The sequence below is a fragment of the Globicephala melas genome, chromosome 3, assembly GCF_963455315.2.
Source record: "Globicephala melas chromosome 3, mGloMel1.2, whole genome shotgun sequence".
NCBI classification, from domain to species: domain Eukaryota; kingdom Metazoa; phylum Chordata; class Mammalia; order Artiodactyla; family Delphinidae; genus Globicephala; species Globicephala melas.
The window spans coordinates 29,034,601-29,060,289 of record NC_083316.1 but is presented as its reverse complement, the minus strand read 5'-3'; the positions used below and the strand labels follow the sequence as shown (position 1 = coordinate 29,060,289).

Genomic DNA, 25,689 nt, shown 5'->3' with positions numbered 1-25,689 from the left:
ATACAACAGAGAGTAAACAGCCTCTGCCTTTGGTCACAACCTGTTCACCAGTACTGTTTTTTATTAATTTACCTACACTGAATTTTCTGGAGACTGAATCCTGACCCCTTGAGACCACGGTATCCACCTATTCTTCCCATCTTCACAGACTACATGGGCCTAACACTGTTTTCCAAGCTGGATCCAATACACTCACATGCTTCCTTGTATTCTGTCGTAGGTACCGCATGGTTACCCAGACTTCCCACTCTGGTTACTTCCACCCTGTCAAATCCTTTTTGTTTCCTGTGGCCTAATGTGTCAGTACCCTTGGTCCTCTTGTTAGTAATCATGGCTAAGAGCATCATGAGTATTTACAGACAGCATCAGCTCGGAATCAATGTGCTTGAATGTGGGCTGAAGTGCGCACTTCAAGGGCAAGCCTAAGATTGTCCACGTGTTCAGTCCACTAGATTCCTCCTTGCCTGTAACATTGCCCAAGTGGTTGGATAATGATGCTGGTGGAGCTGCGTGGTTTTTGCAACAGATTCTGATTATTTCCCTGCACATGATTATCCCTGGACCAAAGCAAATGCATCTCATTCTCATTTCTTGCCACTTCTAAAGATTCAAATTGGAAATACAGCTTTCTGATCTACCCTTTAAAGAGGGGGAGATGTGGTTCACTTTGACCAACTTACATAAACAGAATCTGGGCCTTGGGAGATATTCACTAGTCCATAAAGTCTGAGTGTCACTAGCACAACATTCAATAAAAAACATTGGGCTATGCCAGTGATATTTAGCAGTGATATTCAAATGTGGCTTTTGAAGAGTGGTGGTACTAATTTGAAAGTACACACACGATCCAGTGTTTGTCCTCATAGATTGCTAGAATTTATCAACACCTGCATGGCCTGAAGTACCCCAGATATTCCCAGTTTGGTAGGCTCTAAGTGTTTCACTATTCAATTACTGATGCATTTGGAAAAACAGGACAAATGCCTTTTCTCCTAAGACAGAGAAAGAACCTCCTAGGGGATAAAACACACTGTTTTTGACACCTGCTAGTTTCCTTGAGCTTTCCTGAAATGCAATCTTCTTACTTACAGATGAAAAAACCCAACAATAGACAGATTATATTGACGCAATGGCCAAAGGACTTAGGGTGAATAAGCTTCTGATAAACCGACTTCAAGAAACAACACAGGTAGCAACTCCACAGATCAAGGCTATGCCCCTTTTAGAGTACAGCTTACCAAGACATTGGAGCTACCTTAATTCTGCTTTTCCCATGGCTGGCTTTCTCTTGGCACACCACTCTGCAGGCAGTGAGGAAGAGATGACCCTTCGTGATACCTGAAATACAACTAAGGCTTGTAGTAGCAGCCTCAGGGGTTGTTGTAGCTATCGTCAATCCTCGAGTCCCAGGGGACATTATACTTATATTCATCATGACGGACTTCTCTCTAGCCATTCAAGGCTTCTGGGTCAACCACTTCACCCGATGTCTCCATTATTTATTGGTCTGAACCGCTGTGAGGGTACCTCAACCTGCCCAGCTTCTCTTGTTGCACAATTTCCACTTGTACTGCATCTTCTAAGACATTTTTTTTTAACCAGGTCCTTCCATAAAAAATACATTTTTGCATTGTTACCTAGTATTTGTATACAGGTATATATAGAACAGAAAAGAAAAAGTTTTATGAAATGCTCATCCTTACTACCTGGTAATGTGCTTTATTTTCTATTATATTGCGTTGCATTGTATTTCTCTTATTTTGTTGTGTTTTCATTTTTTAAAATAAATAATGGTAGTGATCCATAAGTTAATTTCATAATCTAGTCTCAATCCATTGTTTGAAAAATAAAAAATAAAGGATCTTTTATTCGACAAGACATCAGGAATCCTCAGTTCTGATTTCATGTCTTTAAGTACCACCTTGGATTCATCTCTTGGATATTTGCAAATAGGAAGAGTAAATGTTTAACTTTATACTAACGATGACTCAAACCAGAGAGGTACAGAGTAGATATTTACTTATCAAATACATTTTTAACATAATAATACAATTCTCAGTGAAATTTCTAATAATTGGTAATAATTAAAGATCCAGGTCATATTTTTAGATCTTATTTTGTGTGATTTAGATCTTAGTTTAGCTTGCTTATTTTATAGTATCTTAGAAAATAGTTCTTTGTACAATTCCTGTTTTTAAAAGTTTTTCATAATGTAAGTCTCTAAAAACTATTACCAATTATTTTTATTACTCAAAATGAAATAAAATTTTCAGGCCTGTTGGAAAACAGACCAACTAATAGCTAAATTGTATCCAAAGGAAAAGTTTTTGTGAGTGGGAGATGAGGGGATTTGTTAACTCAAGACCAAATGCCTTGGGCAGGAAATGTCTTAACCAGGTACATTTGCCCAATTGTCCACTTATAATATTTAAATTCACTGGAAAATCTACATATTTCTCTTTTAAAGTTTTTTGGACATTCTCAAGGTGATATCTTTAGCAGTTACTGAAAAATTCTGACGAGGCAGGTGACTCTTAGTTAGGACATCGAAAATACTTCCTGAGCTTAGCTTTCTCTACATGCTTGAAATTAAATGAAATCATGGAGAAAATACAAAGACAGGGAGAGAGTACAAGTATAAGCTCACAGTTCATAGGATTAGGTCAGTTTTGAGTTAATACCTTTAAACCAACTGACATCTACTCATATCTCACAATTCAGTTGAAACTCATCCCTTCTAATGGGCCCCCTCATAACCTCCGTGTTTATCCATACTTAATATCATACTCTGAAATGGTTTTTCTCTCATCCCCACTAAATTGTGAGCACCAAGAGGGAAGGATCTCTATCTTAATCAACTTTATATCCCTAGTTGCCAGAACAGTGCTGGAACATAATAGGTGTTCAGTATTTATTGACTGACTGAATGAATGAATCAATTAGCCGTATAGGCTCAATATATGTGAACAGAATAAATGAGTAAACACATGGATATTGCATTTTATTAATTTTGATTAAATACAAAGATGACTTAGTTCTCCAAATAAGATAGGCACAACCCAACCTAAAATCTAGGAACAAGATCAGAAAGTGTCATCCTCACAGATGGAAGTAGGCAAGAATCCACACACTATGTATGAAATTAGCTAACCCTGGAAGCATTTTCTAGAAGTAACAGCTTGTAGTATGATTTTGAAAGAGCTTCTCTATTAAATCAAGCCATCCTTTTTTATGGCAGCAGAAAACATATCAGTTAAAATGTACTAAATTATAAATAATTTATTAATTGGGACTTGTAAGAAGTTCTGCCAGAGATTTTAACAGGGTCCAGAGGGGGTAAGGAGCAGGCTGGGTGAATGGATAGGTAAGGTCTGCTCTATGGCAAGCTGTTATGACCTGGTTACTTTCATATCCCTAACTGGATATTTGTCCTGGGTCTCCTAAACTACGTTGACCCAAAGGTGTACCACATGCCTGGCAGATAATAAAAATAAGCTGCAAAAATTCCAGCTCTTTTTGTGGCAATTGCCCAGGGCCTCCTTACTTAACTTCCCAGCCTTTCATCTGAGTCCTGGCCTGTTCCAGTACTGCCTAGTTTCCAACCTGCTGACTTCGTTTCCACTTTCTAGTCTGTTTCTTACCCAGGCTCAGCTTTGATCATTGACTTGCTCAAAGGACTTGGCTTGATCCCACCTCTGCCTCTTCCCATTTCTGGCTACTTCAGGTAAATTATCTTGACCACCTTTGTTCCAGCTCTAACAACCCAACCCCTGGCACTAGCTCTCACGGTTGACATTTTGTTGGGGTCTGTCCTGTCTCCTACCAGAAGGAATCAGATATAGAAGCACATCTATTATTATGGCAACATGGAAAGTCTAGTGGCTCTATTCCAGTTACTGTGCTTGGGGAATTTGGCACTCAGGAAAAAACCAAACTTCCCAGGGAAGTACTGAGGTAAAACTTTGTAGCTTTTGGAGCGTCTGTTCTTTGCCTTCTCTTCCCAGGCTCTCTGTCCTCCAACCACCTAAAAACCCTGAGAGAATCTGGAGGAACTGCTTAAATTTGTAATTCAGCTGTTAAAATTCCTCACAATTATCCATGGTTCTCAGGAGAAGAAGAAAGGATGGTTGGATATCTTGCCTGATGGGGAGTTCAGCTCACGTAACCTGGCAGCCCTACAGGGCTTCTTGACCACTGTGTGGGACCTGTTTGATAGGCAGGTTCCTATCAAAGATTGGCAAGATTGATGGAAAGATGGATGCTGCCCTCTACTGCCTCTGACAAAGAGGAAAGGAGGATGGGGAGTTAGCTGATATGTAACTCAATCCTGACCTCTTATAAAAGAATTGTCATGGAACGGGCTCTCTATCGGGACCCATTTCCAAGAAGCCCTCAGAAAAACTTGAAAAGATGAGCAGGCCCTGCTGAGTGAGTTTGGCAGCCTTTCCAAGTCGCCTGACCTCCAGTCAGGTCAGAGTATGGTCAGCTGCCTGGCCACACCTTCCTGCCAGACAGTTTGGCCTTCAGCTTCCAGAGAAGGCGGGGGCATGGTGATGTTCAGTTCTCACTGACATTGGCATGGTAGGTGCATCTGCAGAGAGGAGACATGCCTCTGCACTAGAGTGCTGAGTGTGGACCACATCTTATCTATGGCCAGGAAGTGCAAGCGTCGCCCATGGTAACGAGGGAAAGGCAGATGTTATCACTACTTCACCTGCTGTGCTCAGCTGAAGACTGTTCGGGCTAGAAGCAGCATTGTGAGTAGCCAGTGCCTTTCTATAGGTTGATCCCATGGTTAATTCTCATCAGGAAAGCTGAAGAACGGTCCTAGTCCAATAATGGCTTTCATTCAGCAGCTTGCTCACTTCTGTCCCAGCAGTAGCCTTCCCCAGTCTGCCCTGATTGAATACTATGGGAACAGACATATTTAATTCTAGTCTGTCACAAAAGAAGACCCAGGACAACAGACTCCATCTACCTTGTGGTTATTTTTGGAGGGAAATTCAAATTGGCCATGGTCAGTTAGTTAGAATGTGACAAAGATCACTGTCAAAGCCTACAGGCCCACACTTGAGGGAGCCTGGCACCTCCCTATGCAATCCAGTAACTCTAGCTTCTAACAAGTCCAGAAGTTCAGAAAGCTCAGCTGTTGTGAGCAATGGCAGGCTTCTTTTTCCAAACCTCCGAGCTACTGATTACTTGTAAGCCAGCCAGCTAGAATCACTGGGCTGATACTTTGTCTTACAGGTTTGATTACCAGGGGTAACTGAGACTAAGCCACTCTGACAGATCCTCTGTCCTGAAAACTTACATTTCAGTGCTGCTGAAATTCAAGGACAAATCAGATGCAAACAGTGGGAAGGGGCTTCTGCTTAGCACTCTGATTCGACACACGCAAAGCGACCCACTGAGATCATGTGGAAGAGTAGCTTACTTGCCCCCAAATGACGGGCTCCTACTCCTGGTTCCATTCTCTGTCCTGGAGTGCCACATGGCCCTCCAAGGCATTGATCATGGCACACTGGGAGCTGCAGCAGCTGTGCAGCTAGCCCAGTGCTTTTCAAAGCAGAATTGCCTGGATCTACAACAAATTAAGACTAAGGCTATTGAATTTCTCCTGATGCCCTAGTGCCCTTGGGACAGCATCACACTGGACTTTATATCACATCTCTCCTTGTGCCATAGACAATTCTGGTGGTAGTGGCCATCCTTATGAAAACAGTAATCTCATTCCTTAGATGCTCAAACTACGCTCTGTTCATCATCAGGGAGGTGGTACTCTTCCTCAAGATCACTTTTTTACTAATTTCTGTGGTCTTGTGGACCACAGAAAGAACTTTTCCAGAGACTTCTACATCCAAATTCACCTATCTGTTGCCACTGCCCAGCCAAGGACAGTCAGATAGGCTTGGTTAAAATTTCTCAAATGTCACAAAGCATGGAGACACTGTGCCTTGGTCTAACTATCTTGTCACTGCAAAACTCACACATTTTTCCACACAGAATACCCTCTCTCATAATAATGACCACTGTCACTCTCTCTATTTTCTTTGTTTCACTGCTAAGATTGATACCTCAAAGAGGTGTAGAGCACCCCAAAACAGCTTAGAAATGACATTGACCAATATATGAAAGACTACTCTAGGGCCAATGTGCTAAAGAATATGGCTGACAGACTCTCTGGGTACTGGACAGGAGTGGTAGGGTACGGGGTCTTCTGGATGGGAGTTTCTCCGGTTCTCAGCCCAACACATCTGCCCAACACCAAAATTCAAAGACTTTCTTGGATCCATTCAAGTTTCTTGTGGTTACCAACCCCAACGTATTCTTGCCATATTTATCTGCCAAGACATAGCTTTAGTGTTCAGATCCCCAGAGCTAGCTCTAAAACACTAGATGGGAAGTCTGAGCAATTGATTGAAGAGAAGCTGGACTTGAGGTATAGAAGCTGGCTTCCACAGTTGTCCAAGTAGGTGAAGGATGAACCTTGTGGCAGGAAACCCAGGGAAGACTTGACCACTCTCTGTCTTGCCTGGTCCCAGATGAGAGGGAGCCTGGGAGAGAATTAGATTCTCCCTATTCTATGTGATCTAGAGCAAGCAAAGATGAGTGGTGAACGTTTACTCTAGTCTCATTCATATCAGTCACCCAGGGATCTTCTCGTTGGCTATGTCCTTCTCACTCGTCTTTCCATTCCACTTCTATCTGGGTGCCAGTTCTTTAACTCTGCAAACCATTTCTCAATTCTGGTCTAACGCCTTGAACCTGACACCTTAATTCAACTATTCCTACCATGGTTTTCTAATGAACTCAGCTTGTCTTCAATTCTAGTAATTTGAAGCCAAATACCCTTCCCATGACCCAGGCTTCCCTTCTATTACACAAGACACATACCCGATAGACACAGCCCCAGACCTCTGCCAAGCCTACTCCAGCCATCCGAAGTCCTTGGCCCACAACAGTTAGAAGACACCCTTAGGCCTGGGGCAACTATAGCTCCCTTTGAAGACTAATATAGTGACATTTTGCTTTGTGAGTTAGTATCACTATGCTTGATAACCATTAATCAGTATTGTAGGGCATAATGGTGATTCCACCAAGACACAGACACACAATGAGGTCTAACCTGAGAAAGCCTTACCATTAGAGGAGAAATTTAGTGAGAGCCTGAGTCAAAAATGTAATCAAAGGGAGAGGAAAATTACAGCAATGAATGCATAGGACGAACCTGGAAACATTCCTTTCAGTATCAAACTTCTTTCTTAGCCCCTATTTTGGAGGCTGATAATGGTTTTGTTACCTATCTTGGAAAATGTTTGTATTTTAGCAGATGCCTCTGATGTCTCCATCCATGTCTTTAGCCCACATGATAATGTGGGCCATCAGGTACAATGGCAGGCAGGAGTTTTAAAGCAGAATGGCCTGACGGAAAATCTCAACTCCCTTCATGTAAGCAAGTGCTTACTCCACCTACTTAACAGTCACATATATTCCTGCATATCTGAAAATAAAAGATATAACCATCATAAATTCACAGTCAAAAAGTAAGTCATTAAGATTTCTTAGCAGGGCACAAAAGAGGCCATGAAAAAAAAATTTCATTTGAAATTAGGGGTTCCTTGCCTGAGTAGTAAGTTTGCACTTTGCGACATTTTATGTGTCCTGAATAAGCACATATGTCATAGACTGAATTGTGTCTCTCCAAAAGTCATTTATTGAGGCCCTAACCCCCACTGTGATGGTATTTGGAGGTGGGGCCTTTGGGAGGTAGTTAGGTTTAGATGAGGTTATGAGGGGGGAGGCCCCATGACAGGATTAGTGTCCTTTTAAGAAGAAGAAGAGAGATCAAAGTTCTCTTTCTTTCTTCTCTATGTGAGGACATGACAAGAAGGTGGCCATTTGTAATTCAGGAATAGAGTCCTCACTGGGGAACCAAATCAGCTGGGACCTTGATCTTGGATTTCCTAGAACTGTGAGAAATAAATTCCTATTGTTGAAGCCACCCAGTCTACAGTATTTTCTTATGGTAGCTTGAGCTAATACAATGGGTATCTTTAAACACACACACACAACAAAAACAACAACGATAACAGCCACAAAAAAAATAAGATGATCTATTCACATGACCTTAAGACTCATCTACTAAAATCTATCACTGTGCTTGGGTCAGTTATCCAGTGATATCACTTGAGTGATACAGGCTTCAAACTGATATTCTGCCCACAGGGAACTGATTAAATACTAAACCATGAAAATTTGGGTCATTCATTGGGAAGCCAGGGAGCAAGGCAAGAGCTAGGCTGGAGAGTCCACTGTCAGAAGTCAAATCTACAAAGCCACTGGATCAACGCCAAAGGCTGGGATTGGAGAGGAAGAAGATAGTATCTGGATAGTGCCTTCAGGTCAAACAAGTCAGATGAGACCTACATAGGAAGACAAACTACCCAATGGTGCATTTAGCCCCACATTCTTATTCCTCAGTGGAAAAAGACCTCGTGATGATAAATGTCATTCTATAAGTAAATTTGGGGATGGGTAGGTATACATCTGCTGTAGTGACAAGAGTATGAATGTTAAACCATAACATGTACAATTACATCTTAAAGTCTAGTTAAGGGAAAATCATAAGCCAAAAGTGTGGCTGATAAAAACGTGCGTTTCAACACACACTGTAGGGTTAGCCCAACAACCACAGCAAACTCAAGTGATCATTAACTTCAGAAGTAATTTTCATTAAAAACAAAAATAACAGCAATTAAAAACTATGACCAGCTTCAGACAACACGGATGATGTGCTGGACACAAAACATCCTTCCTCCAAATTGTAGGAATTCCAACTACAACCTGTTCGTGAGCATGCGCAGTAGAGCCCTGCAAATTGCCAAGTGCTTCGTGGCATGGACTTCTTAGAAAAATCTGCACCAGCAGGAAACCGTGGCCATGAGCTAATTTTAGTTTATGAACACCCCATTTTAGTATCTCAAACTCATTCAGTAGATAACTGCTAATAAGCAACTTATGTTAAAATAAAATACTATGGAATTGTGAGTCATTTGCCAGGAAGAATCATGGAAAGGATTTGCATTTGGGGGAGTCTGGGGTTTACCAGGAGGAGTCCACTGCATAACTGAGAACCAGTGCCTGCTATGTGGGGGGTATGCTGTTAGCTGAACTGGAGCAGCTGGGCTCCTGGCTTAGCCTGCTGCCGGTGGTCCATAGCATTTCGGGACTCCTCCCCACTCTCTATTAAACAACTCCTTGTTATCCTATGGCGGTTGGCTGGGAATCCCAGTAGGGTTTGGCTGCTCCATGATGCTGTTTCTGCCTCCTTCTTAGGAGAGATAAATGATATTTTTGGCCACACCATTCCTGGGCTACAGCTCTCTCACATGTAGCCAGTCTATAAAAAGAGTATGATGATTAGGAAATAATGTTACATTATTGACAGATATATGACATGGACATAAGCAAAATTTTGTTTTTATGCCAGTTTCTAGGTGTGATATTTAAAATTTTTAAACATGATAGCTTACTCTAACAGAGCTTTAAAAGTATGATCTCAAAACCAGAAAGCATCAGTTCTACACTGATGGTGGGTATAGGCATTAATAAAATATGCTAAGAATGTAAACTTTTTGAAGATCAATTTCTAAGCTACGTGTTTGATTGACGGATTAAAAATCCTGAGCAAAGTTAGCACTTTGCTAAAACTGTTCCACGTTTATTAAGCCAGATGTGTTGATCCTCTGCCTGTTGTGAAAGACTATTTAAGCCAGATAATGTATTTTTCAAGTTGAAACATTTATTTTTTACTTAAATGCAAAACATTTAACAAGTATCTGAAGAGACAAAAGCTCTAATAATAGGGAATGATAATAGGATAGTTTACAGTATATGCTAACACCTGTATGTGGTATATTTTCCATCATGTAGTCAAAATGAACACAGCATATAAACACATATCAGAAATCCTAAGGTAATATTCACTTCTAGGACAACAGCAAAGGCCATAAACAAAATAAACTGCATTACCAGACGTCCACGTACTCCTAAAAAAATGTTTATAATTTCTTGCAAAAGAAACGTACCGGCTGCTTCAGGATGTGGGTGAGACAAGCATGTTCCTGTGGTAACAATTTCCCAAACAAGAAAATAGTTAAAAAGACAAATCTTTGCTAAGCTCCAGACTACCAGGTCTCCTGATTTATGAAAGCAACAAGATAGAGCTGGTTAAGAAATAACTCAGAAATAAATATTTCATGAATCAGCAAAATCTGTCAAGTAAAATGACTTTTGAATTTACAATGCAAAGAAATACCTTCACATAGTCTGACACTGTCAAAGCATTTTATTATGTAGTGTTGAACTTTAGGTTGACATACTAGGTCTAGAATATTCTACGAACATGCAAAATAAATATGCACATATATCCCGTAAGGTTCTGTCCAATCCTTAATAAATAATAATTATTATAATGATCTAAATATAGATTCATCCAATTAAAATATGGTGTACATTTAGTTTCTCATAATCTCATTTTCTTTCCTTCTTTTTTAAAATAAGCTTGTCTTCTTCAATATTACATATTAGTGATATTTTACACTTTGCCCTGTTCATTGTCATTCATTCATTTTATTCATGAATCCTTTCAGCAAACATTGAGTATTTGCTAAATACCAGCAAATGATAGGGTCAAATCATCTTTTCTTTTTTTTTTTTAATTAATTAATTTATTTTTGGCTGCATTGGGTCTTCGTTGCTGCGCGTGGGTTTTCTCTAGTTGCGGTGAGTGGGGGATACTCTTCATTGCGGTGCGTGGGCTTCTCATTGCGGTGGCTTCTCTTGTTGCAGAGCATGGGCTCTAGGCGCGTGGGCTTCAGTAGTTGTGGCACGTAGGTTCAGTAGTTGTGGCTTGCGGACTCTAGAGCACAGGCTCAGTAGTTGTGGTACACAGGCTTGGTTGCTCCATGGCATGTGGGATCTTCCCAGACCAGGGCTCAAACCCATGTCCCCTGCATTGGCAGGCAGATTCTTAACCACTGCGCCACCAGGGAAGTCCAATTTTTTCTTTTTTTTCATGTTGAATTTACTACTCTTCTGAAACTCATTCAATAATATTTCTAATAATTAAAAGCCTCATTCTTCACCCCATTGCTGATGATCTACCCAGAACTTCTAACCCATAGCCATTCATTTCACATCTTTCCCACTAAAAGTGAGATGAAGTGGGGTAGGGAGGACAGGGTGGTGAGGAAAGAAACTGGTACGTATTATTTGCATCCAACACTCAGTGCACTTGATTAAGTGTTTAACACATATTACCTTAAATAAGTTTCACAACAACAAAATAAGGTAATCATATTATTATCCCCATTTCATATATCATGAAACCGAGACTCTTAGCACTTAAGGGACTGGCCACATAAGGTCTCACAGTTAGCAGTTGGCAGTGCCAATAATGGGACCTTGGCCTGTTTACCCCAAAGGCTTTTCAGCAGCTCTTCTAAGAAGCACAGTTGGCACCCCATACTTTTTAAAAACTCATTGAATAAAATTTTGTTTTCATCTATACTACTTGGAAAACTCAGACCTCCTCTTCTTCCATTTCCTCCGAGAACAATATGCTATTTAGATAAATTACTAGAAAAATACATTTAATCAGGGGTTTTGAAGCAAAGGTAGACAGCTCACACAAAGAAAATTGCTAATGAATAATGAAAAACCTTAAAATTCTGAAATCTACCTATTGTATTATGTGTAATTTTTTTTCAGGCCACCCTCTAGTATTACTGGAAGTAACAGATAATAGATTATGCATAGGTTAGGTATTTAAAAGTTAGTACTATAAATACAAATTAAACCAAGGGAAAATGTAAACATAAAATGCCCAGTTTCATTAGTAGAGATGAAAAGAAATAATGTCACAAAATTAATGTTAAAGCAACACTATTTATTATGTTGCATTCTCTTTAATTATTCCACATCAGTAGGTACCTTATAGTCTTCATAATCTTTGTTATCTAGCAAGTCCCTTTTCTCCAGTTCTATAAGCTGTTCTGCAGAGAGCTTAGCTGGTAGATGCTTAAGAGACGCTTGCTCATATATGGGCTTTCCATTAAAAAACAGTTCCTTCCAATCATGCATCAACTTATATGGAATCAGGCTACAGCAAAAAAGAAGAAAAAAAGGTCGAGAGGAATCAATGGTTAATCAAATACACATCTTAAATCTTAGTCTTTCTATTACCATGTTCGTTCACCAGGATCTGCTATTTGAGGCCAGAGGTTCCTCTTACTATGACATTTCTAATAGCCAGTAAAATGGCTGAAACTTAGTAGGTTTGAATGAATAAATGTTACCTAAACACATTGGTTCTTCGAATTTTCTTTGATTGTGCACTGAAAGCACAATATATCTAAAAATACTGACGACTGGGCTTCCCTGGTGGTGCAGTGGTTGAGAGTCCGCCTGCCGATGCAGGGGACACGGGTTTGTGCCCCGGTTCGGGAAGATCCCACATGCCGCGGAGTGGCTGGGCCCGTGAGCCGTGGCCGCTGAGCCTGCGCGTCCGGAGCCTGTGCTCCGCAATGGGAGAGGCCACACAGTGAGAGGCCCGCGTACCGCAAAAAAAAACCCAAAAAACAAAACAAAACAAGACAATACTGACGACTATCACAAAACTTACGTTCTTTGATTTCTGGCTGTGATACTAAATGGCTGTGCAAGCTTTGGAAATCAGTTAAATGCTCCAATATCAGTGTCCTCCTATGCAAAATGAACAGACTGAATACTTTCCAAGGCCTCTTTAAGATGACAGTTGGTTTACATATTTGCAAATAACTTGTAACAGAAAAAAAATCTAATGTTGTGGTAGTCTTATTGTCATTGCACGTTTGGTAACCTGTGCAATTATTTTTCAGTACTTTTTCTATTTAAGTCAGATGAATGACTTGGTAATCAGGACAGAATGATGGGAAAGTAGTTCCAAGAGGAACAAAATGTGCAAAGGAAGGAAAGAGCCTGACATGATTCAGATGCATTTCTCTAAAAATAGTGGTACTAAAGCTTGAAATTGCAACTTAAAAAGTTGTATTTCATTCTGATACATGCTACAACATGGATAAACCTTGAAGACATTATACTAAATGAAATAAGCCAGACACAAAAGGACAAATATTGTATGATTCCACTTACATGAGGACCCTAAAAGAGAAAAATTCATAGAGACAGAAAGTAGAACAGAGGTTAGCAGGGCTGGAGGGAAGGGGAATGGGGAGTTATTATTGTATTTAATGGGTACAGCACTTCAGTTTGGGATGATGAAAAAGTTCTGGAGGTGGATGGTGGAGATGGGTGCACAGCAGTGTGACTCTACCTAATGCCAGCGAACTCATAAATGGTTGAAAACCACTTAAAAACGGTTAAAATGCTAAATTTTATGTTATGTATGTTTCTCCACAATAATAAAGTAGTATTTCAATTAAATGTGAACTTCAAATATAATCATTGTTTTCCATTAATAAAATATTGATATTTGTTAAAGATTATAGAGATATGAAGTTTAGAAATTAATAGCTTAGGCATAGAAAAATTCTTTTTTAAAAAATAAAGCCCTCTTTGTTTTCTTTTCTGGTTTTTTTTTGTTTGTTTATTTGTTTATTTTTGGTTGCATTGGGTCTGGGTCTTCGTTGCCGCACGCGGGCTTTCTCTAGTTGCAGTGAGCGGGGGCTACTCTTCGTTGTGGTGAGTGGGCTTATCACTGTGGCAGCTTCGCTTGTTACAGAGCACAGGCTCTAGAGCACAGGCTCAGTAGTTGTGGCACACGGGCTTAGTTGCTCCGTGGCACGTGGGATCCTCCCTGACCAGGGTTCGAACCTGTATCCCCTGCACTGGAAGTCAGATTCTTAACCACTGCACCACCAGGGAAGTCCCACATAGAAAAATTCTAACATCAGAATTATTGAAATGGCATTGGCTCCTATGGTGAAGTAAATGATTAACAACATATATTGTCCAAAACTTAATGTTGCAATTACTGAATTAATATTCTATTATCTGAATATCAATTACTTTATTAAGGAGCAGTCTTAACAAAAGTTAGTTCATATAAGTAGTCTGATACCAAGAATATCCCTGTGCTTTAGAAAGAAATATATATTGATAACATCTTATTTAGGGAAGTACATAGAGAGAATAATGTGAGTTTATCTCGACTGTTAGTAGTGTAGACTAAAAAGATCTTAACATATACGTGTAATCATTGTATTCAGTTGCAAGTAAAAGACACTTATAATTTCAAAGTAAAAGACCCCTTCAAAGTTTAGGGTACCAATACCTCTGGAACTTTAAAATTTTTTGTATTTTTTCATTAAAATAAAAATGGCTTCATATGACCAATATATTCTCAATATTAATTTTCACGAAGCAGGATTTATAGAGTAATAAAAGGCAGACTATATATGAGTCTGTGAAATATTATATTAGTCAAACTCAATACACACAGGAGGTCCTCAACTGGGCCATGGCTCACAGGCCCAGCCGCTCTGCGGCATGCGGCACCCCCCCGGACCGGGCCACGAACCCGCGTCCCCTGCATCGGCAGGCGGACCCCCAATCACTGCGTCACCAGGGAAGCCCTCCTCTCTATGTCTTATAAGGACACCAGTCATATTTAATTAAGGTCCCATCCTACACAAGTATGACCTTATCTTAACTAATCTATCAGTAATGACTATTTCCAAATAAGGTTACACTCTGAGGTATGGGGGATTACAACTTTAACATATCTTTCTGGGGGGACACGATTCAACCCATATATAAGCATCTATATAGTGTCTTTTTAGACACTTAAAATTTCAAAGTATTAATAAAAGCTCCCTTAAAAGTTTATGATACCAATACCTCTAGAACTTTAATTTTATACACTCAGTTTTTACATTCAGTTTGAGCTCTCCCTGGTTGTCGGTATGATGCATGAGTTGTTGTTGAAGTCTGCACACTTGTGGATTATGTTGCAAGACTCTGAATCTTGCATAAACCTTCTGTTCTAGCTGTTTTTTTCTGCCGTTGCTCAGACAAGGAAAGAGAAGGGGCCATCGTGTTACTGGCAGGTGTGGACAGAAATCGTCACGTGGCCTTCCTCACCACCTGAGGGGAGGGCATCCTTGTTACTGCAGGAGAAGGTAGCAGTTCTGGCTCTCCACATGGTCTCCACTGCAGTGCGGGTGGCCTTGTGACCACTGGGCGATGGTGAAAGTCCCGACCCTCCCTAGGCTTCTCTAACACCGCCCCAGTAGGGAGGGGAGGAGTGGCCAGTACTGCCAGGTGGGGGTGGAAGTCCATGCTTCCTACTTGGCTACTGGGACACCATTCTCGTGGTGTCCCAGAGGTCCCTCATTACAGCCTTGTGAGGGTGGAAGACAGGCTCTCTACTTGGCCTTTGCTGGCACGGGTGGGAATGGGGCTACACTTGTGTGTGTGTGTGTGGTATTTGGGGAAGAGTGGTTATTGTCTAAAAGTTTTTCATCTTGCTAGGCTGCTCCTAGCAAGCTCCTAGCTCCTAGCAGCTCCTAGCATCTCCTAGCTGCTCCTCTTTGACTAGAGACAGCAGGCTTCTGTTGGGGCTATTTTTTTGCGGTACGCGGGCCTCTCACTGTTGTGGCCTCTCCCGCTGCGGAGCACAGGCTCTGGACGCGCAGGCTCAGCGGCCATGGTTCACGGGCCCAGCCACTCCGCGGCATGTGGGATCTTCCCGGACCGGGGCACGAACCCGTGTCCCCTGCATCGGCAGGCAGACTCTCAACCACTGCGCCACCAGGGAAGCCCTGTTGGGGCTATTTTTGTCTACACCATTGGCATGTCTGTTGCCGGAATATTCAGTTCCAATCTGGGATGTGTGAGGACAGGGAGAACCCAGGAAGCTCACCACTGTGTCCTGAGGTCCCCACTTCTTCTGTCCATCTTCAGAGTCTTCTTATGTTTGTTTCACACACAATGTTCAGGAATTTTCATTGTACTTAGTGGGAAGAATAGGAAAAAACGCATTCTACTCCATTTTCCCAGAGCAGAATGGGATTTGCATTTATGTTTTAATTTGGAATTATGAGCCTTTATTTGTTTAGGGAAATCAATCTGTACTTTTTTCCCCTCTGAGTTATCTTGTGTTATGTTTTTATATTTAAATCCACTATATTTATCTTCTGTAATTTAATCTATTTTTTTTACCCTTATAATGCATTGTATCACCTTTCCTTTTTAACCCTTTTATAGATTACCTTCCTCACAATTTTATTCTTATACTTTCTGAACTTTTGAATTTATATTAATCTGAAAAGTATTTTTAAACATTTACTCTTGAATTCATTTCAATTTTTATTCTTATTTATTTTCTTTTCTCAATCTTGTACTCTTATAGTTTTATCTTCAAAATGTCCTCATCATTATGTTATTTCATTTAGTAGTTTTTATATGGCAGTGCATCAGAAATATAGCTGTTGAGGTGAGAGCTGTGGAGAAAGCTCCTATCAAGGGGTGATGGGATGGTTTACCCATCTTCTATTTGACCCTGAATATCATGTGGATTTCATTGTTTTCACTGTGGGTTCTCAAGAAGATCTCAGTCTGGGTAATATTAGAGGTCAAAACTTTAAGTGGAGTGACTTATCCTTGTCCTTGCGGAGATGCTTTCACTGAGATCTGTTGTGATGTCATTCCTCTTCAGCTTCCAGGAAAGGTCATCACAAGAGATAGGTCTCTGAAGCCAGGTGGCAGAATGCTGAGGTCATTCTCTACCAGACCTACTACACTACTCATTATACCTTAGGTGGGGCCACATGAGAAAATCATTATTCTAAACTGAGGACCAAGAAAAGTTTTGTATTTTGTAAAGAACTAGAATGGAAAACAGAAATCATAGGACAAACTGTGTTGCCCTTTTTGCTTTGGCCACCTGGAAGCTCAGATAAAATTTGCAGCTCAGTTGCAGTATCTGGCAAATCTACTGGTACCGATATAACTGTGTTTTCATGTATTCCTTGTTTTTAACTTTCTACTTTATTTGAATTTTCTTTTTCTTCTTTTTTTTTTTTTTTGTCGCACCATGCAGCTTGCGGGATCTCAGTTCCTCAGTCAGGGATTGAACCCAGGCCGCGGCAGTGAAAGTCTGGAACCCCAACCACTAGGCAACAAGGGAACTGCCATCCTCTGTTCTTATTTTGGCATATTCTTAATCTTTTTTGTATTGTTAAATGTTTCCTTACAAATAGGTTGACTCCTTTTAGAAAGAAGGTGAAATGAAAATCGATTTAATGATTAGTAAAATAATCTTTAAGTAATTCCTGTCTTCTAGGAAGTTCCTAGTGTTTCAAATAAATTATCATAGCTGTCTTTGTAAATTATAGAAAAGTTAGACACAAAGTTTAAATGTTAAAAGACATAAATACACCTTAAATCAGGCTAGTCATTGGGTGAATTAAGTCTGTAATCAAGGTATCCTGGACCCCATGTCTTAGTCTTCATTTCACAAAATATTGTTATCTCTCTTTACTTATCAACTTAGTGCCTACATCACAATCTTACCCTTTTCTCGTTTGCTGTGGTGTCTCTATTGTATTAACTATTGTAATAAAAACCAACACTTACTTATTTGTCAACATTCGATAGTCCGCCACTTTAGTGGACAAATCAAGGATTTGATCCAAAATTTCTGCACATATTGAATAATGCTTTCTGTAACGAGCCTGAACCCTTTCCATGGCGATCTGCTCATGAATTTCCTTAACTCTGAGGGCTTGTTCTTCAAAATCAATCTTGGCTTGTTTGGCCAAAGCCTAAGAAGCAAAGACATATTTTTAAGTCACTGTAATTGGGCAATGATTCAAGTAGAAATAGTGTCATCATTTCAATAGCCAAAAAAAAAAAAAATCTCTAAATAGAATGAAACTTCCTTTTATATCAGAAAAAAATAAATCATGAGGGAACACTTTCTCCTTAATATGTTAAGTACTGAGTGTGATGGCAAAGACAATATCGGAAATATCCCACCCTTAGCTTATGTTCTCAGCAAAACCCAGTACAGAGAAAAGTGTGCTATGTGGATTAATGATAAATTAGATCTGAAATGTTTAAAAAGAAGTCCTGAGTTCATGGACTGCAAATACAGTTGGGGAACACAGAGAAACAGGCAAGCATAGCTGGCTTCTGTGTACCCATCTCAGGAGACTTAACCTGACACATCTGCTCTGGCCAATGCCCTGTCTTTTAGTGGGAGACTTCTAGGATACTGATTTATACCTAGAAAATATTTTGGAAATTCCCTGATTATACTGGCTTGATAATATCACACATTTGCCAATAAATGTTAAATGTGTTTAGACAACAAAACCTTCTGCTGTTACAGCCTTAATAAATAGATACAATTCATTCATAGAGACATGTATTTCTGCAGAAAGGAAGAAAATACTTAGTTTGGCATTACCCTCTGTTTGCTTTGCGCTATTATTTTGTTTAGGGAACCCACTCTTCACACTAAGTACAAAGGTCAAACTTGGCATGACCAAATGTTGGTTTTCAAACAGTTATACCAACTCCTTGAGAAATTCTATCCTGTGCTCACGTGCTCCAGAAACAAGAGCTGCCTCCTGAAACTTAACCCAACAAGTGTACGATGGCGGTAAACATGGGTCTGCAGGAGCTGTGCTCGAATTCAAGCCTCAGCTGGTACAGGTGTCAAGTACTAGCTGCGGGACCTTGGCCAAATCGGAGCTTCCCTACGTCTCCACTCCCTCTCTGTGAAGCGGGGATGGTAAAAAGACTTGGCATGAACAGAAATTAACTGTCAGAGCGAATACCTGTTATCATGATACTATTCACAAGTACCTGAATGCGTGACAATGGGCTGCTACTGTCCACTGAACCAAATGGAAGCTTCATTTGGTTTGTTATTGTTGTTTGATTTTGTTAGTCTGCTTTAGTTTTGTTGGTCTGGGTGACCTCTGAGGTCAATTCTGTACATTTGACACGTTCAGAATGACACCAGAATTTGTTATCGTTGTATTGTTTTGTAGGCCCTGTTTTCATGGAGAAAGCGTCCAGTTTAAGTACAGAGCCTTATGGCATGCTTCATGAAGTGTGAAGCCTTCAGAGGGAAGAGGAATCTGAGAGAGTAGGAGCCGCCAGATGAGAATTTACGAAGCGAGGCAGTGAAATGGGTTGTGAGGCTGGTTTACTACTGAGTGCCTGGAAAGCATGTGGAAATGTTTAAGATGCCATGGAACCAAAACCTTGACGGGAGCCCAGGAGCACCCCTGCGGGAATGGAGCAACTTTCTCCCAGTGTTCTCTCCCTCCCTGCTCCCTCTCTCCTTCCAGGCCTTTCTTCCTTCTTTTTAGCCATGGAGTCTGCTATTTCTACCCTCTCCCCAGCCCCCGTGCTAAACCCACCACAATTTCCAGTCCCATTACAGCAAAGTGGCTTGTAGCCCTAAATAAAGAAAGAAGGAAAAGGAAAAAGAAGTCCGTGGGAGCTAGTAACTCTCAGCGGTGATGAGCCTGGACTTTAGACTCTGAGAACCGCTGTGCTAGGGCCACACCGCCAAGCTGTGCAGTTTTGAGCTTTCTAAGTTCCATCCTCCCAACAAATGAAATATACACGAGAACAGGGTCCACTGCCAAAGGTGCTGTGAGAATTATAATGCATGTAATGAACGTAGCGCAATGCTGGACTCAGAGCGGATGCTCACAAGTGTTAAATGCTATTGCAGTGAATTACTGTGAATAATAGTAGGTGGCACTGAAATTTGAAATCGGCAACTGTTTTAATTAATATAGAATAGATGCCCATTTGCCTTCAAAAAAGAGATCATCAGATTTAACCTAAAAACCAAACAAAGCAAACAAAAACTCCTGATGGTGAAAAACATGAAGTTCTCTTTCCCTTTCTCCCTTTCCTCCTCCCTGCTTACTTAGGAACCACTCCTGCTGGAGGACGTGATGCATTCAAACTGTGAAATCAGGCCATCTCAGAGGGAGGGGTGCCCAGCAAGTAGATACCTCAACTTTGGGAAAAGGTTATTGTGTAAATGTTTTTCAGGGGCTTCGGAGCCTCACAATTCTGGCCTCTGAGGCTCTAGCAGACCAAGTGTCCCAATCCTCTGAAGTGAGTCCAAGCCCAGGTTAGGAAAGAACAGGTCATGCTTCTCATCACAGTGAGACCGGTCCTTCTCTGAGACCGGTGCTTTGCTATTTTGCACTGAATTAACAGGGCTTGTGAAGCAAACATGTTTAGCAAACAGGCACTTATTTCCAATGTAAGCAAATGCCACTCAATCCATTCAAGTTTACTCTTGTCAAAAAAGAGAGATGAGGGCTTCCCTGGTGGCGCGGTGGTTGAGAGTCCGCCTGCCGATGCAGGGGACACGGGTTCGTGCCCCGGTCCGGGAAGATCCCACATGCCGCGGAGCGGCTGGGCCCGTGAGCCATGGCCACTGAGCCTGTGCGTCCGGAGCCTGTGCTCCGCAACAAGAGAGGCCACAGCAGTGACAGGCCCGCGTATCGCAAAAAAACAAAGAGAGAGAGATGAAACAATTATCCAGATAATTCGGCTATTAAAGACACTTGAGATCATGCAGGTCAAATTCATGGCGTAAGGCTCCCCGCTCTCCTCCTAACGTTTTGGCTATGTCTGTTCTACAAAGGCAAAAGCACCATTTCCCTGACTCTGGAGAATACTGTACTTTCCAAATGACATTTCTCGAAATTGCATAATTTTGTCAAAAAATGTGTTCCACTTTCATGGAAAATCACAGTGGAAACCATGATGCTGATAAATAAAGCATTGCCTTCTTATTTTCTGTAAGGTTTTCTCTTCTGCTCAGCCTGGTTTTATGAATATTTTATGACAGTAAAGACAGGCTATCTAAAATGCCACTCACATGAGCTTTATATTTCTTCAGTCACATCTGGCTTAACAGACTGAATAAATTTGAAACCGCCCCAAGAGGAACAAGACAAGAAGGGATTCATATAAATCCCTTGATAAAATAAATCTATTTTGGTTATTAGAACTGTACATATAAAGATAAGGAAGATGTTAATATATCAAATAACTAAAAGATTAGATAATTTGATGTTCAGAGTTATAAAGGGCCTAGACACAATGATACCATGGTGGCCAAGAGCATACCTGGCACCCAAATCTTGGCTTCTGTAACCATTCTCAACTACAATGAACCAGGGTACCTTAGAAAAATGGCTTGTTCTAGTTCTGAGGAAGGAATAGTACAGTATGGGCCTGGGAAATCTTGTTTTACCAGAAAGCAAGGAATTGCTTATTCAAGACTAATGGTGTCTTATAAAAAGGAAGAGGCTTGAAAGTGCTCTCACTGCCTGAAAATAGTTTTCACTTAGAATAATGAACACCAAATAACATTCCAGTGAACTTTAAAGAAAAAGAAAGTCCTTTATGCGTCTAGAAAACAAGAGTAATGACTCAAGGAAACAAAATTTAGATTATCACTCATTTTTTTTGACAGCACACTTTATACCTGAAGAAAATGGAATAATGTATTTAAGATATTCAAGGAAAGAAAATGTGAACTAAGGATTTTATATACAACAAAACTGACGAGTATAAAAGGCACATACAGTTATCAATATGCAAGCACTCAGGGAATATTGTTCCCATGAGCTGTTCTTGAGGAATCTATTGGAGAGCTTCAGACAACAGAAATGACCAGAGAGATGTGGACATAAGGACTGAGGGTGAGCACTAAATATTTGTAGAATCAGGACTAAAGGGAGAGTGTATAGTATGTAGATGCTATGTGTGCTGTCAGTGCAGTTGTACAAAGATAAAAATGGGGAGATAATAGAGAGATCATACAAAAAAGTAACTCATTAAATGATTGGCATCTAAACGCAGCCTTGTTTACCTTGACCTGGTAGGAAGGATCAAAAGTAACCTTAGGAGGTTTTTTAAGGGATATATTGTTTACCGCTTCTCGATCGAGAGCATCCTGGAAATCTTTAAGCCGTCTTTCCTCATATTGTTTTTCTCTGAAAATTCTGTTTTGCCGTAAAACTTCCTTTTCGTGCCGAACGTGCATGAGCTGCACGGCGATCCTGCGCTCCTGCTGGGACTGTCGCATCAGCCGGTTGATCAGCTGCTCCTTCCGATAAGCCTCCTGGAAACACCATTGCGAGAGCCAATCATTTGTCAAGGTGATGCCCACATTTCCCGCTGGGCTGAGAAGCCTACACGCAAACCATGTGTAAGAGGCATAGTATTCACCTGCAGAATTGATATTCTGCTATCTGATTTAAATTTGAACATGGCAAAAATTGAGTTATAAAAATGAAAATTTCCACCGACAGTTGTATAATTTTGGTATCCGGAAACACATGGTTTTGCAACTCCTTATTCTAAATGAATTATTACTTCCTTTAAAATCGGATCAAAAAATAGATTAGGTAATTTTTTTCAAGGTTTTATAAACAAAGGGTGTAATTCTCCATTTATAAGCATGTTTTCAGAAACTTGGAATTGTGCTATATGCACTCTTAACATAAAAACTAGTTGTAAAAACAAACGCAGACATTGTCTGGCTGAGGACGGCAGATCTGCTTAGTTCCCAGGGGGGCCATCTCAATTCCTACATGATAGATTGGGCAGATTGGAGAAGAGGCCAAGGGGAAATGACCTACAGTTTATCTTAGAAAATCTGAGTGGATGTAACCTGAGAGAGAAACTAGATGCACTCTCTTGGCTCCCTTGGCTATTTTAAGAGAACCGAAGGGGAACCAGTGAACAGTGGAAGAAGCATCAAACTGGGAATCAGAGTCCCTTGCCAGTGCAGCCCCAGCTGTACCATTAACTGGCTTGCAGCCTTGGGCAAGTAACTCGGATTTTCCGGGCCTATTTCTTGACAGGGGAAATGAAGGGTTTGGGTAGAAGATGATCTCCAAGGCATCTTCAAGCTCTCTCACTCTGTCTAAACAGAGACACCATGTGGAAGGAGGCCGTAATTATAGTTCTCCAGGGAGAAGACTTAGAAGAACGTCTAACGAAACATTGGGGTTGTCGATTTAACACTCCACAATCGAATTGTTCAGGAAGAAAATCTGGCATCACTAGTGACACTGTTTCAGATTGTGGGAGAAATACTATATTTGTTCAGAATCAAGATACAAATAACTTGTTCAGAATCAAGATACAAATAACAATAACACTCTGTGGAAAATACCAAAACTTGAACTTGGGGATTATATAAAACCTAGATTAAATAAAATTCAACTGAAAGTAAATAGGAAATTTTTTCTGTTATTAATATACCAGATAAGAATAAAATCATGAACAACTTTGAAACATATGTCTCATCTAGTTAAAACATTCTAGAAGCTTTAATGTTAATCATTTGTTTCTTTTGAGGTCCAATAGTGGAGGTGAGGCAAAATGTAAAAATGGCCACAGATTCTTCAGTTTTCTTCATCCACAGCCTCCAATGCTATCCTGCAGATATTCCCATCGAAAATAGAATCTATTTCTTTACTCCTTAAATATGGGGTATGGGGTGACCTCTGACTTGAACTCACCAATGGGACATTAGCAAAGATAAAACAAAACAAAACACTTGTGGTCCGACTTTCTTAATTCTCTTGCGACCCTTGCCACTGTCACCACAGTTTCTGCTCAGCTAGAAAATGAGAAACCACAGAGAGACACCAGCCTTCTCAGCTGGAACTAATGAAACTCTTCCAAGTCAGCCAGCCTCAGCCAACCCACCAGCCGACCAAAGACATCTGAGAGAAGCCAGGTAAGACCAGCAAAAGGCATGTATCTGAGCCCAGCCCAAACTGCCTACCACATTTTGGGATACATAAAGCACAGTCACAGCCATATTTTTTAAAAGTAGAGCCTTGATTTATCATTCCAAGTGAATTCTATATTGAATCTGGAATATATTCTATATTTGTCTGTGTCTACACGACAAGGCAATTTGGTTGTTGAGATGAGAGCTGGTCATTCTGACCCTGATGAAGAACGGGGTTGGTCAGATATGTCTTGGTTATTGCTTAGATGACAACACATTATGATTGAAAAGGAAAAGAAAAGAAATTACTGTTGAATGGCTGAGTCAATGCTATGTATATGAAGCTTCAGTATGAAGAACCATCAAGCGTATTAAGACCTGCAACCAAAAGTTGAGTGGAAAGGATTCTTTTCTTGTTCCATTGTACAAGTAGCTCATGTTTTAGAAACATACTTTTTCCCAAAGTTTCATTACAACTTGGGACACATTTTCTCATAGAAAAATATGTTATGGTTAAGTGCTTAGGGCAGCCTACAGATGTCTGTTTAACCCTTAACATAGATGAAATAGTCTACATCTGCAATGAATAAAATAGAAAATAAGAGAAGTCACATTTCTCTTTTTAGTATATTTAATCATATTTGGGGAAGACTTACAGATACACAATCCAAAACATGCTCAGTTTGATTGCCGAGACCTCTGCCTTTCCCATGAGTTGGAGCTAGGAGCTTACTCTGGTGCATACCATTACTTTAATTCTCCAAAGATGCCCGAGCGGCTCTCCTGGAGGAATGGAGCATGGCAGGAAAGACGTGGAAGCTAAGCATTCAAGGGTCTTTTAGTTAAGAGATGGGGGAGGTGTCTGGTGTTCAAATGCCAGTTCCAAGGAAATAATCCAGAAAAGGTTCTGGGCAGGTAGAGATAGGTGCGCTGGAATGAATCCCAAGAACAAGCTAAGATGCTGGCCAAATGATCACACTACCAGTTGGGAGTGTGCTTTTCACGGTCTGAAAATCTTCACTTAAATGCCTATGAAGTACTTAACCTCAACAAGTCCTAAACTAAACTCACTATCTCCCCTTTAGACCTGGTCCTCCCCCAGTATTTCCCCGTCTCCATTGATGACACTATTAACCTATGACTTGGTGACCTAAAATGTTAGGGTCATCCTAAGTCCATTCCTCTTGTCACCCTAACAATTCTTGAAGAAGTAGTCTATTTTGCCTCCTATGTATGGTTTTAAATCACTGTCTACTCCATTCGGTACCTATTGACACTGCCCATTGACACCCCATAGTGGACATCAGCCCCTCCCCATACCTTGCCTTCCCCCCCATCCCTCTCCAGAATCTATCCTCTAAAAAAGTTAAAGTGATCCTTCTAACCTTAAGTCTCATCATTTCATTCACATAATGACATTTCTTTATGGATAACTAGGCAAGATAGCAACCTGAGCACAGATCTCTGGCTCTCTCTTTATAAGCCCAACTAAAACAAGGGTCTGTAAACTCCAGGGGGAGATTGCAACGACTTGGAGGCTAGAGAAGATATTATGAGGCATTTCTGATAGATTCACTGCAAATGGAGCCAAATCAAAGTATCCAGGGCTGATAGAAGATTCATGTCACGCTCCCGAAAAGCAGCAGATACTTGAGGGAAGCAGAGGAAATGTTAACCCTGACAAGTACCATTTTCGCTTTGGAGGAGAGGAGGATGGATGGGAAGGCAGACCATGCCGCACATTCCACCGCTGTGGAGCAGAGGCACTTGGGTCAGCGGCACAGGGAGGTGGGGACACTTGATGGGAAGGAAGCAGTGGGAGCGGAGGTCCCTTGCTGCATGACCCAGCCTGGTTCTAGATGTAGCAGCTTCCCCAAACACAG

The 25,689-nt window shown here is 40.7% G+C and overlaps 1 protein-coding gene across 1 annotated transcript in view; it reads right to left on the bottom strand.

The window, feature by feature from the left end:
• The window catches only part of SPEF2 (sperm flagellar 2), a 170,767-nt gene that overhangs the window by 110,930 nt on the left and 34,148 nt on the right, over positions 1-25,689 (bottom strand). The window contains 3 exon segments of the mRNA XM_030843619.2: positions 11,995-12,163; positions 17,641-17,828; positions 21,992-22,180. Coding sequence (XP_030699479.2) covers positions 11,995-12,163; positions 17,641-17,828; positions 21,992-22,180 — 546 coding nt within the window.